Source organism: Solanum dulcamara, chromosome 5 (assembly GCF_947179165.1).
Source record: "Solanum dulcamara chromosome 5, daSolDulc1.2, whole genome shotgun sequence".
NCBI lineage: Eukaryota > Viridiplantae > Streptophyta > Magnoliopsida > Solanales > Solanaceae > Solanum > Solanum dulcamara.
The window spans coordinates 62,561,670-62,577,155 of NC_077241.1; the positions used below are offsets into that span (position 1 = coordinate 62,561,670).

The following is a 15,486-nucleotide window of genomic DNA, read 5'->3' on the forward strand; positions in this document are numbered from 1 at the left end:
CATATATGTCTGCAGACCTCTAAGAGTATCAACGGTATCATATGACGGGACAGGGCTCTGTCGTACTCCTGGATAAATAAATATATACATTAAGAGGATCGATACCAAAAATCTAGACTTCAGAATAAGGGAGCACTCCAAAATAACTGAGTAGAAATCCTAAGCTAACGGATTTCTAAAATGAGTATGTATACCTGTGAGCATGAAGTGCAGCCCTCCAAAGAGAGGGGTCAGTACGAAATACGTACTGAGTATATAAAGCATAAAGTACCATAAAGAAGATCATATCTGAAATAAAGATTCCAGAGACAAGTATAGTAATCAATAATTCACTATACCTGCATTTTATGAAATAAAGTCATGCATATCATTATCATATACCATATCCGACCCATTATGGGACTCAGTGTCATAATTATATCATCATATCGTTCGTGTACACGTATACCATACCCGGCCTATTATGAGACTCGATGTCATAATCATATCATCATATACATATATCGTACCCAGCCCTCTAGTAAGGGATTCGGTGAATAATATAGTAAAACTGTGCACGACAACAAATCTAGCCTGAGACTCGATGAATAATACAATAACAGTATGCATGAGTGGAATATCATGAGCAACCATGTATAACTAGATCATCATTTGTGACTCAATAGAATGAGTGGAATAACTAACACTCGAATGGTTAAAGTATGGAATTTATTGGCCAAGACAGTGTATTCCGTGATAGGTCTACGTCCTGGACTTGGTCATGAAGAATAAACCAAGCGAAATCAAGAATTCAAGACCGAGATAGTATGGTCCGCGACATGCCAAAAGAAAGAAGGAACAACTTTACATACCTTGAACTCTATCTAAATGTCCAACGTCTACTTTTCAAGCTTGTGGGTCTAAAATTAAGATATCATACGTCACAGTTAGATATCCACATCACTTATTAACTAAGCCAAGTACAAATGAAACTTAACAAAATTCGGGTAGCATTTCCCCTGCAAACGTAATAATCCTCGAAATTCTAATTTAGCCAAACACCAATTAAAATATCAACAAAAATAATACAAACAATTCCATATCAATATAGAATTAAATCCATCCTTAAGTTACTTCCAAAATAGCCCAATATACATTCGGATGTCAATACTTGTATTCACCTCTTTATTTCCGTATATCCATAGTATAACAACCACAAAAACTACATCCAAAGCACCAACATTCCAGACCACAAAACCGTTCGTAACAACCACGAAATAGTTTCTAAAATGTCATTGCAAAACAACCACAAATATCATACCAAACAACTCTAAAATATATACAATATCTTTATACGCTTTATTCTTCCAAATTCAAGAATAACAACTCATCAAAAATATCAAAACAATATCAAAACTTATTATACATCATAACTCATCTAATTCCATCTATTTAATCCACCCAAAATAGCCTCTTATTCCAAAATCTCAACAAAACAACAAATGAGTTGATAACTCTATTTTCTCCATTCTAATCCGTTAAAACTCTAAATAAACTTGTTAACAATGAAAAAGGAAATTTAATATTACCTTAGGTATGCATCAACCACATTAACACTTGGCTAATTTTTAGCTCAAATTGAAGGCAATGTAACGTACAATACTTTTCTCTTCACGAGCTTCGAAATTCGAGATTCAGATTTTTGTCAAAATGGATTTTCTTAGCCTAGGAGTTCTCTCACTCTCTCTCTAGAATTTTCTGGATACTTTGGGTCTTAAAAATAAAGAAGAAGACTAAAAAATCTCCTTAAATGGTGTGGGTATTGGGCCTAACCCGAGTTGGAATTGGGTTGGGCCGAATCCACTATTTAGTTCTACCCTTCTGCCTTAAAATGCCCATATCTCCTTCTCCTGATGTCACCTCCAAACCCAAGACTATGGTTGGAAAGCTATTTCAATTTTATACAACTTTCATTTTGAGAGATTTCCAAAATTCCCAATTTATAAAGGGTTTATGGTCTCCCAAAGTCAGCTCACCCAAAAATGTGACTTACAAAACATATTTTTGATGGCTTCCACTTTTATTTGGCTCAAGGGTCCTTTTTGAGTTGCCTTTAACTTCACATATATTATCCATATAACTTGTCATTTACAAATGAATCATGTCATTTTAAAATTCAAAATTAAAAGTCCTTGAATTTATGTCCATTAGCTTACAAATAGTCCAATGTGCAAAAATATGGAATATAACAATAACTTTCATCATTAAATCAAATCTCAACTTCATTCATCAAAAAATTCTTTAAAGATCATTGAACTCATGATCAACTCATGAAAATCATCTTTAAACTTCATATTACGACTCGTTCTCATGTCTATAATCGTAATGTCCACTCGTCCTGCAGGTCTTAAAGACCAGCTAATGTAAGGTTTCTGATGTTTTGAAATGACTCATCCTTACGACTCGTCACAAGACCTCAACTCGTCTTGTTGAGTTATAGGACCTCTCCTGAGTATGGTCTTGAAAAGTCTCCGAGGTTCACTCTACAACTCACTCTTACGAGTTGTAGAAAGCTCTACGAGTCGTAGAGTGATTCGTAAATATGAGGCCAATCCAAAAATTGAGAATTTCTCCTTGATTCTAACTTTTTGACTTTTGGGGTTGTCTTAATAAAAATGTATATAGAACTTTATTCATTTCTCACTCTACTATATAAAGTCTCATTTTAGTATATTTCTATGCAGTCTGGTACGTTAGGTGAAAGAGTTATCACTCCAAGAGCTTATAAGGATACATCTCCAACAAATATTGATATTGGTTATAAGCCTCGAGGACTAAAGTAGAATGGTAGAGTTGTTACAACTTCACAGTTGCAGCGTATGATTCAGTCAAGAAAAAATCAATGTGGATCATCTACTGCACCAAGGGATGCTTAATTTCAGTACCAAGTTTATTTTTTGGATGTGTAATCAGCAACAAAAACTTGTATTGACTGTTTTGAATGTCTTTTGGTGTCTTTTAAGTACATTAACTAATTTGTGGTGATAGTAGGGTACTATTTTTAATAGTTGTCATGGCTTGGTATGTTTGTTTGTAGCTCATTAGAGAAAATTAATGGTATGATTGTTTAGTTATGTTTGTGTTTTCATTAGGCCAATTGAATGTGAAAGCGTGTGAACAGTTATAATTATGCTTTACTCCATTTTATGTAGAAGTGTTCGAGAATAACTGATCATCAAAATAATTTGAATACATAAGAAAACAAAGGAGACTAACACATAGTTTGTCTTCAATCCTTCCATCAAAATTAGTTCAATAAAAACACAATTGAAGGCAATTACAATAGAAAATCCAAATCAAAATTGCCCTCATAGAGTAGACTACAATCTAGCATATATATTGTAATGAAGGAAAGTCAAGTAGAAGACAAATGAAAAAAATACTAGGCGATCATTTTTGTACATAGATCTAAGTAGCCAATATCACCTCTACAACAATACATATCATCCCTACTTTTGTTTATCGATTCCTCTCTAGTTCATATATTTTGATTCCTTTCAAAAATCCCATATCACCTTCTTAGCTTGAGTCGATATTTCATCATCGTACCATCGAAATTATCCACCTCATGCTTATAAAATTAATGAAAAAATTGAATTACAAAAAAGGGTTTCTTTACTATATTGGACAACAAAAATGAATTACCTTTGAAATTTTACAATAAAGGAACCTACGTCCAGTGTTGGATTGCATCCATGGGGTCTTCATTTCCACAACACCACCACATTGACATAACACATTTGCAGTTGAACAAAAAGAAATCGATGAGGAAGATAACTTCAATAGTGGTACTTGATGATGAAGAAAAAATCATTGAAGAAGAGAGATTCTTTGATGAGCATCTCTAACTTAAAAATGATTGTAAGAAAGAAGAGAAAGAAAAGAGAAGAGAGATAAGAGAAAGAGGGGGAAAATTAGGGCTAAAAGGGGAAGAAGACCATTGTACACAATTGTGAATTCCACATCAGCACCTTTAAAACGTCTTCACGCGCTCAAGGAACGTGTGAACATATTTTGTGCCATGTCAGCCAAGTGGGTTTAAAAATTACAAATTTGGAGGGTTCAGGAGTTCATTAGAAAGATGGCGTAGTTGAGGTATCTAAGAGGAAAAACCAAATAAATTCAGAGACCTATTTATGTATTTTGTCAAAATATAATAGATGTATATATTTAAACATTTTTATGGTAAATGAATTTATTTAGTCATTTTCCATAGTATCTTTTCTGTTATTCTAATCATTCTATTTCTAATATTTAAAAGGTGAAATGGTCTTGTGGACCCTTGTACTTGTATGAGTTCATATTGTGAACCCTTCTATTTACCTATTTGTCTTCTGAAGCCCATGAAACACAATATTTTAAACACTATTTTTAACTTGAAATTGTGCGTGTATCACAAACTCTTACATGCCAAATAAATAATTAATACACATTAAAAATGATGTGTATACAAACAAACAAAAGGGTCATATATTGAGGGTCCTATAGACCCCTCAACTTTCTTCTTCCTTTTCCCCTTTCTCCGGCGACTTCTCCGATGGATTTTGTCCATTTTGTTATTATTTTCTTCGATTTTTAAGTTATCTGGGTAAGATTTCTAACTTATTGTCATTTTTACTTGTAATTCTGTTTGTTAGTACGTGTATTTACTTATGTTTTTATTTATTTTTAGGATAGCTTCATATTTTTTTAGGGAATTTGCTTTGTTTCATGCCTAATGTTAGTGTAATATGCTATTGTAGTAGTGTTATGACTTCGCCTGACTTCAATGGCATATTTTGTGAATTCAATTAGATTCTAGGATTTATTCATAAAATCACAATTTTGACTGAAATTTGTCCCTTTTTTTCTTCAATTGTCTTGGGTATTGAATCTGATGGTGGTCTAGTGATATATATTAGACGTGTATGTATAAGAATCTTGACATATTTTTACATTAAAAAATTAGGGCTTTTTGAAGCTCACATCACTTTATAGTCATGGTAAGTAAATGGCTACTGAAAATATTATTTTTTAATCACTTAACAAGCATGATAATTAAATAGCTTCAACAATAGTGACACTTCAATTGCACTAAGGAGGTTGTTTTGTATCTGATCCTGAGCTAAGGTATACAAATGGAATCAATGAACTTGAAACGATTAAAATAAATGTAGATAAGATGCATATCATGTTGTTTCATAAATTAGCACTAGAATTGAGTGTTGAAAAAGTTGAAACTTTAGGATGTAGAGTCAACAACAAGGGTGGTTATCACATGTTAAATACTGATTGTGATATTTTATTATTTCTTAATACTTTGAATGATGGAGACTTTGTTGATGTATTTATTGTACATCAAATTAGTATACCTTTAGTTATTGAGGAGACACCTTTATTTTCTAGTGATTATATGTCCTCTTCCCCACCAAAAGATAGTGGTGATGTGTACTCCACCTCACCAAAATATAGTATTGATGTGTACTCCACCTCACCAAAGAATAGGACTGATGTGTACTTCACCTCACCAAAAGATAGGGCTGATGTGTACTCCCCCCCCCCACCACCAAAAAATAGGGTTGATATGTCTTCATCTGAACCACTTAATGTAAATGATTTTATGAATTTAAACCAAGATCAGTCCCCTAGAGTAAATGTAGATAACCTACATTCACATTCAGATTCAGATTCACTCTATGATGTTGAGGAAAGCATTGATGATTTAAGTGATCTGGATAAGGAGTTGCTTTAAGCTATACAATCTAACATCCAAGAACAGGTTAAAGAGAAGTATGATAGGTTAAATGTAGATGAGATACCATCTAGACATGTAGGTATAGATGCAGGTTTTAAAGACATTTATAAGAGTAAGAGGGGAAAGTTTGAAGGTAAATTGGGTGGTGGTGATGACCTTTATTTTGATAGCTCAGATCTTGATAGTGACATTAGTGAAGATGAAGGGGATCCTATTAAGAATGATGAAGTGGTACATCCACCACCTAAAAATTCAGGTACCAAGATCTATTTTTACCCCAACTATCAAAAAGATTTTATTTCAGTTATATATGTTTTTTTTGAATCATATTGAGTTTAGGGAGGCACTGCAAGCTTACTCTATTCAGAAGAGTGTAAATATTAAGTTGAAATCTAATGAGAAGAAAAGGATAAGAACAAAATGTAAGAAAAAGGGTTGTCCATGGCATATTCTTGAAAGTCTTGATGGTAACACTGAAAACTTGAGTGAAAACATACTTTCCTATCCACAACTGTTTTAAAAGGACAAGAAACAGATTGTGCAACCCAATTTGAATTAGCAAAAAATACAAAGAGAGGATTATGAGTTATCCTACCATCAAACTACAACAGATTCAGGCTTTTATACAGAAGGAGTATGGTTTGTATGTTAGTAAACAAGCTGTAGAAAGGCAAAACTGAGAGTTATGAATGAACATATGGGTGATTTCAAAGAGGTGTTTGCTAGGCTGTATGATTATGCTGAGTAATTAAAACCACTAATCCTAGAACTATTGAATCTATTAGGAAATCCAAGAATACAATTCCAGCAAAAAGGTGTTTATTGACATCTATATTTGTCTTGGATCCCTAAAAAGTAGATGGATAGAAGGGTATAGAAGGATAATTGATTTAGATAGTGCATTTCTCAAAAGTATATGTAAAGGTTAACTATTATCTTGCATTTTCAAAGATGGAAATAATCAGATGTACCCTGTAGCATGGGTTGTGGTTAATATAGAAACCAAGGACACATGGTCTTGATTTCTCAAGTGCATCAAATATGATTTGGAGCTTACAGAAACTGAAGGTGAAGGGCTAACAGTGATGTATGATATGCAGAAGGTATTACTCAATTTTTTGTTCAATTCATTTAGGCTTTAATTTTCTGTAGTAATTGATATTTAACATTGTTGTCTCTCTAATTTTCTTTATTTGACAGGGTCTTCATTTAGCACTTACTGAATTATTACCAAATGCTAAGCTTAGATGGTATGCTAGATATATATGGGCTAACTAAAAGAAGGTGTGGAGGGGTGAAGAAATGAGAAGAAAATTCTGCCAGGTTGCCAGGGCATCATTTGAGGTATTTTTAAAACTAAAACTTGATGAAATGAGTCAGTTAGGACAAGGCATTGTGAAAGAATTGTTAAAGTATAACAAAGAAGCATGGTGTAGAGCATTTTTAAAGAACATAACAAGTGTGATGTAGTTGATAATAGCATGTGTTAGACTTTCAACAGTTGAATTTTAGGTGCTAGGTTTAAATCAATCATCACAATACTAAATGAAATAAGAGTCAAATTCATGAAAAGGATGAATCGAGTGAGAGAGTTTTCACAAAAATAGATTAGTGATGTATCACCAATGACATGAAAGTTCTTAGAGAAAATGTTGAACATGCAACTAATTGTGAGGTGAAGTTTAATGGTAATCTTGGCTCTGAGATTCATGATCCACCATATAAACATGTTGTTGATATCTAAAAGAAGATGTGTAGTTGTAGATCATGGCAACTAAAGAAAATTTCTTGTGCTCATGCTTACTGCAATTCTTTTTAAGGATTGTACTGTTGAGAAATTTGTTGATGACTGGTATAAGAAGGAAATATACTTGAAAGCATATAATAAGTTTATTCAACCTATGACAAATATCAAGATGTGGCCAAAAAGCACAAGACCAGCTATTGAGCCACTTGTAATTACTGTCATGCCAGGAAGATCAAGTAAAAATAGGAGTAAAGATGATGATGAACCTGTTAAGAAGAAGTTTGGAAAGGCTACAAGGAAGAGAGAAAAAATGAAATGTTCTATGTGCAAGACTTTTGGACATAATAAGAAAGGATGTCCAACTCTGATAAATTGTGATTTAATGTCTTTCTATTACTGAATTCTACTCTGTTTAGTTTGATTTTTTACTTTAATGTATGTTTGTAGAATCAACCAAGTGTAAATACAGGTCCAAGTGTGACACCTACCACTTCTCCCTCAGCTCATGTGAGGTTTGCAATACCTTAGCAGCTGGGCAAAGACCCACTAGTACTACATCAACTGGTGTGATGCCTGCAGCTGGCAAAAGGCCTGTTATTGCTACTTCAGGTAGTGTGAGGCCTGCAATTGATTCTGCAGTATCTGGAAATGCTATTCAACCAACAACTCCATTAGGTACTCAACAATCAACTTTTAATGTTGGTTCTAAAAAAAGGAAGAGTAGCACAACTTTGAGAAGTGGTGCAACTCTTGAATATAAAAGATCAAGACAAAAAAAGGCAAAATCAGCTGATTTTGGTGTGCTATTTAGATCAAGTGGCAGTGTAATAGAGAGGGTAAGTATTATATTATTTAAAGATATTTAATTGATATTAGTGTATCTTTAACTAAAATATTTTTTTTCAGTCTGAAACTACTGATAGAGTGTTACATAGTCCTACATTAACAAGTTCAGTTCCTACCAATATTGATCTTGGTTACACACCCAATGGACTAAGGTGGAAGGGAAGAGCTGTAGTTACTCAAAGTCAGCTACAAGAAAAGCATTACAAAAGATCAAACTCTTCTACAAACACTCAAGCCACAATAAACACTCCTTCCATCAAGACTCATTTCGCACCAAGCACTCATGGTACACAGTAGATTTTTGTAGCTTAGTACTTGATCCCAAAGTGTTTTGGTTTTAACTTTCAGTTTCAGCTATTGTTAAGGTGCTATTTTGAATATTTTGTTTGTTTTTGTTGATGAATTTGTGGTGCATTTCCCAGTAATTCTAAGACATAATTTCAAGATTTGTGTTTTCTTAAACTTGTATTCATCATGTCGTTATATTTCATTATCATTGTACATTAAAACAACATAATAAACTTCGAAAGATAACAGTGATATGATCTTGAAAATATTATGTCAATACACCTTAAAAGTAATAGCTAGAAACCAAGTCACAACAATCACAACAACAGTGATATCAATATTAGTGCTTGATTTTCCATGCCTTACATGCCTTCTTTGTCCTTGTCTTCCTTGCCTTTTGTGTCTCCCTTGTCTTTCTTGCTCTGAATTTGTTGATGGGTTCTTCGTGTAGTATTGTTATTGGCGTGTTGAATCATTTGCCTCAGCCCATCGAAAGAATCCACAACCATTACCAGATGCATAGTTTTGACAACCCCAAAACATTCTTTCAGGATTAGTTGATGTTCTTGACATCTTAAGTTCAGCATAGAGTCCACAGTAGAGAAACGACCTTTCATAGTGAAGACAAAAATAATCAAACCAACAAAATCAACAAACTAAAATGCACGAAAAGGAGAGACGAATAAAATGAAGAAAAAAATAATGAAGAGAAATTTGGAGAGAGAAGATCAAGAAAGAGGCAAGAAAATGCTCAAGAAAATATTCAACAATGATGAAGGAGGAAAGAATGAAGAAGATGGTTGATTTAATGAGAAAAAAGGACCATTACATCCTTTTTAAGTTGTCTCACGCTTTTATAAAATGTGATTTACACGCTTCTTGTTTGGTCATGCCACATAGAATGTCAAGTCAAAAATAGTATTTAAAATATTATATTTCGTGAGCTTCAAAAATTCAAATGACAAATAAATAAGTAGAAGGATTTACAATACCATTTCACCTATTTAAAAAGATAGAAGGAAAATCCCCTAGTATCTAAGTTTGACTCATCTTACCTAAAATCCTAAATTCAATCAATTTTAAAATATTGGGACACTTGTTACCCAATTTTGTCGGTCTAAAATCCTAAATTCAATCAATTTTAAAATATTGGGACACTTGTTACCTAATCTTGTCGGTCTAAAATTCTAAATTCAATCAATTTTAAAATATTGGAACACTTGTTACCCAATCCTGTCGGTCTAAAAATGATTAATTAATAATTGAATCTAATCAAGTATACTTCTTCGTGTCCCTATCCCATATTTACACACCAATTAAATTATATTCTAAAATCCTTCAAATGTCACTCTCATGTATTCCAGAAAATTACATGATCCTTAATTCTCAGTGTTATTATTCTTTTATCAAAAATATCCATTTTGGGTCCTCAATCTTTTAACAATAGTCAACAACACCTTATTAATGTAAAAGAAAATTTAATTGGATAAATTCTCGTGACTCCAACGACCATGACCTTTCTTGACAGGTGTTTAACATAACAATAATATAAAAGGAAATAAGACATAAAAAGCTTGAACTGAAATACTTTAAACATAATATATAAACATATTTTTTAACTCAATCTTAAGTAACATTATGCCTTTTAACTTTATGTGTGTACAGATTAATATTTGAATTTGTATAAAATTGAATAAGTAGACACAAGTCTTACATAACGTCCTTTGTAGCAATTTATATGAGACACGCATATTCTATGTGGAGTCTTATGTGGCAATTCGTGTGAGACATTATGTAGAACGCATAAGTCTAATCGTTCAATTTTATATAAATTTAAATATTTACTTGTGCACACTCAAAATTTAAAAATATAAATATAAGTTGGGATCAAGCTAAAAAGACATAACATATGTTATGCCAATACTTTGAGAAAACAAGTTTAGAAATATCAAAGGTTTTACACATCTATTAAATACTATTTTCATTTCAATTTTATTTATTTTACTTGCTTTTTAATTTGTTTAATATATATATATTTAATTTATAATTTTTACGTAAAAAATTTAAAATCACGAAATTAGATCATATTTTGATACAGAGTACGTATAAATATTTGGAAGTAGTAACAAATCATTGCACAAAGCAATTCAAAGGTAAAAACAGTGATATCTGTGAGGAGAACAAATGACGGAACAACAAGAATCAGAATCAGAATCCGGCAAGTTGTTTAACAAAATCATAGCAGTTGCCGCCGGCGAAGCTCATACTCTTGCTCTCACTGGTAAAAACAAACATCTTTCAACTTACCCTTTTTTGCTCTTACACCAATATTACTTACTATCTGAATAATTAATTTTTGCAAATGGTAGCAAATGGGGATGTCTATTCTTGGGGAAGAGGAACATTCGGTCGGCTTGGTACCGCTTCTGAAGCTGACCACTTATTCCCGGTCCGAATCAATTTTGATTTTGATGGAGAGAAAAGGGTTAACATTGTTGCTATTGCAACGGGTGCTTATCACAGTCTTGCCGTTTCAGGTCACCCTTTTTCTATCATTTCTAACTTTTGCTTTCTCTAAATATTACTTATTATCTCTGTGGAAATGAAATCTTGAAGTTTATCTATGTGGAAATGTTACTTAGGGCTGGCTATCCCAATTTCTTCTCTCGCTGGATTGAAAATTTTAAATTTTCTTGTTGCTTCTAGGATATAAAGAAAGCCATGGGATTGGATTGTCAAGGCCCGTCTTCGACAATTTGTTTATTGTGTTTTCTTTCACAATAGTAGTTCATTTGCTCTATGAAATGTGCAGTGGCGGATCTAAAATTTAGACGAGATGTTGGTTGTGGATTAAGAGTATAGAGGATTGAGCGGATAGTTGTGAGTTCTACCAAACACGAGGCCATAACTATGACCCCATGTTACCATTTACCACAACTCAATAATCCATTAGTGGATCAGAGATGGCACTCTTCCATAAATAATATAGCAGTTTGGAAGACTAGATCTTATAGATGAAAACATTGTGCTTTATCTTTCACAGAACCATTTAGTGGCACATTTTGTCTCAGAGTCCTTCTTTATGAAAGCATATTGTAATTCCAATGATTTTCTTTTTTGTTATTTATTATTGTAAGCTTTTCGAGTTCTTTGTATGTTAGGAAAAATATTACTCCCTATGGCTCATTTAATGTGACACTTACCTTTTTAATTTGTCCCAAAAAGAATGACATCTCTCTTTTCTGAAACTACTTAATCTTAGTATCCACATTTTATCATTTATGAGATGTCATATTGAAACCCTTACCACCAGAAAATGAAAAGACATAAAGAACTCTCACCGCCACTCATTTAAAATGATATTCTTGGCTTATATTTATCATGTCAAAAGTCTTATTTAGTTTTTTAAACTCTGTGTCTGGTGGAACACCATAACATAAATTGAGACAACAGGAGAAGTACTATAGTTCTCAAGGTTTCTACCATGAATTAGGCAGATAGCTGCTAAATCACTCATGTTCCACAAACTGAAAAGATCTACATATTAGGTAAGTTGACATGGCCTATGGGTTTAATCTATCTATCTAATCCCTATTGGAGGATTCAATAGAGTTCACTCTTCTTTTAAGACTCAAATGGGCCAAGTGTTTTCTAGTCAAACGAAGAGTGGGTGATTCAAAATGATGTCATGTCATTTTGAAGATAAGGTGATCTTAATTGGAGTAACACCAAAGGGTGTTTTCTGTCATGTTTAGAATGACTGGAACAGTTAAGGGAAAAGAAATCAGGAAACAGAAGTTTTGGCTCTCAAGGGTATTACTGTTTCCAGTGATTCACTTTTCTTTTCAACAGCTACAGGCAGGTAAGATCTCTGTGAACGTTCAGCAGTAATACAGTGGGGGATTGAGAGCATTTATATTTTTAGACAATTTTCTCATTACACTATGCCCTCATCTTCTGATTATTTGTTTACTTTATTCAAGCTGCTAAAATTATGGAACTATGAAATTTGTGCTAATATGTGAAGGTGTAACAATAACATTCAGGTAGTTACAATTTTTGGCTTATTAAGAATATTGATACTAAGAAGCTCAACAATGCTGTTTACAAGGAACAATGTTAATTATCTTGAACTCCCTGACACTGTTTTCCTTCCTTCTTCTTTTATTTGACTTTTCTTTGTTTTTGCAGATGATGGATCAGTATGGGGCTGGGGATACAATGTCTGTATCCTTGAGATATTCCTTTGATTTTAATACATGCTTTATATGGTGAACTTTCAGTATTATTTGCTTGAACTTATTGAATTTGCAGCTGTCTTGTGCATGTGCTGTTAATCATTCTTTTCCTTGACTACCTTGTGGATGGACAACTTGGTTTTAATGGAGAAAATTCCTTGGTTCCTCATTTGTTGGAGGGATTCCTTGAGTTAGGTTCCCCTAATTCATCAGCTAGTGATTCAGAGAGAAAGAAACTGATGGTACGAAACAAGATGAAATTAATGAGGAAATAGGTTGATATCAATGGCTAATTCTGTTTTCTCCTGTAGATTTCCTCGGTTAAAGGTGGTGGAATGATGTCAGCAGCAATTGATAGTCTTGGATCTCTATGGATATGGGGTAACTTTCCTGAACCACAGAAAAACAAGTCTATTGAGAGTGAATTCTCTCTTACTAGCAGTTGCAACCCAATACCTGTCTGGAATTTCCATGGACACACAGTTGTTAAGGTGGCATGTGGAAATGAGCATGTTGTGGCATTAGTCACTGCTGGTGAAGGTTACAAAGGGAGTGATCTTGTTTGTTATTCTTGGGGTGGCAACAGCCACGGCCAGTTAGGCTTGGGAGTTGGGAGACAGGCAGAGCAGACAGTATCCTGAAGTTATTGAGCCCTTCAATTCAGATGCCCCTTGGACAGTGTATGAGGTAGCCTGTGGAGCTTTTCACACTGCTTTACTAGCTCAGAAAAGTGCAAGTGACATATTAGAAAGTGTATGCTGGACATTTGGCCGGGGAGATAATGGGCAATTAGGTCAGGGGACAACCCAAAGTATGTTATCTCCTGAACCAGTGAAAGCGTTACCGACGAATGCGTTTCTCATTTCTGTTGACTGTGGTTTATTTCACACAAGTGTTGCCTCTTCTGCTGGTGATGTGTGGTCCTGGGGAATGGAGAAAGGCCATGGCCTATGTCCTGAAGCAAGTTATAGTGGAGCTGATGCAGGTGATGCAGTTCTTCCTCTGTTGATTCCCTGTGCTGGGCTATATGGGCATAAATTTCCAGAACCTGTTCAAGTTGCCTGTGGTGCTGCCCATACTATTCTTCTGGCAGATGCTGGATATAAGATGTGGTCTTGGGGTAGAGGATGGAGTGGTGTCCTTGGAAATGGTAAGATGATTGATTGCTACTCTCCAACTATGACACTGTGGCCACCTCTAGATGCAGATTTTAGAGAACAAAGTGTGAATGATGGTGGCGATAAAAGTGGTACAGAAAAGAAACCTGAAGATGTGGTTGAATTGGAGAGGAAATTGTCAATGGCAGCAGAGGATGTAAAAGTTCTTCAGTCGAAACTCTCTCTAATGGAAAGGTATGCTAGCATTCTTCATGGTGCCACCTTTGGGAAACCTTTTGAAGAGCGAGATATACCAGCCTCATTACGCGGTGGAGGTTCATTTGACATTGCAAAGGAGTGGGAAAACATGTTGGAGTCCTTGGATCGTGGAAAGCTTGTCCGACTGGAGATGTTTTATCGTGGTATGCTAGCAGGTGTCAAAGATAAACTGTTGAAGAAACGGATTCAGGAGATTTTACTGGAGTCTCAAAGTTCTTTGCCTTCAGAATCCACTCAACAAAACAAGTAATGCAAAACGCTTGGATGTCAAATTTAAGCTTGCCTTACCTTGAATCAGGTATTTCTTTGGTTGTGCGTGTCATATAAAATACTTTCTGTTGTAAATAATATAGGCCACATGGATGCCCATTGTAGCAATATTCCCTTGTCCAAAGAATATATTACTATTGCAATATTCCCTTGTACAAGGAATGTGTTGCCCTTATTTGTGGCTATAAAAGACAATGTAAATGTTAAGAAAAATACACAATTCTCTCTACACAAAAACAATTATCTCTCTTTCTCTGTCTTGCTTTCTTGTTAATTTGCTACTTTCTTGTTAATTTGCTAAAGTTAGTTTGTTTTATAACACTTTCATATATTTATTACTCATCCAAATAATGATATGTAAAACAGAGAGATGGAAAGTAGTTCCCTGTTATAGATGAACCTCTTGATGATTGTAATTAGTAGTTAGTTTTGAAGAAATAATATTGAAAATGTTGTGGTTTTATTGGTATAATTATAATGTATTGGTTCTTTTCACATTTCAGTGTAGAAAGAACTCCGGAGTATATTAAAAGCAGTGTTCTATCAAGCTTAGAAGTTGGATGATTTTTTCTCTCATCCAAAGTTCGGTTTAAATAGATTTTGGACCAAAAAAAATTGATAAAAAAGTAGTATACAGCGCATGAAATTTCTACACTATGCACTTTTAAATCAAATCAAGTACTATATGTACATATTGACAATTAAATTTGTCCGCATTATTCACCTAGACACCTCAACTCGATTTTGTATCTATCGAATACCTCTACCCTCTCAAATTTGAACCATCTAAACATTATTTTGACAATCAACTAGAAGTGTAAGACGTGTGAAATGCACTCGCGGTGACATGGTAATTTGACAAATTAAATAATGACACGTGTTGTTTAAGTCAAGAAAATTATTAAAAAATATATTATAGAATAAATGAAAAAGGAAATTATTTTTAAG

General features: G+C 33.8%; 1 protein-coding gene across 1 annotated transcript; it reads left to right on the forward strand.

Annotated features, from left to right (window-relative positions):
- Positions 1-10,775: 10,775 nt before the first annotated feature.
- On the forward strand, positions 10,776-14,799 carry LOC129889302 (ultraviolet-B receptor UVR8). The gene is given in 6 exon segments (XM_055964552.1): positions 10,776-10,935; positions 11,024-11,191; positions 12,846-12,881; positions 13,019-13,134; positions 13,204-13,494; positions 13,496-14,799. Coding segments are annotated over 6 exon segments (1,731 nt in total). The 5' UTR covers positions 10,776-10,838; the 3' UTR covers positions 14,519-14,799.
- Positions 14,800-15,486: the final 687 nt, after the last annotated feature.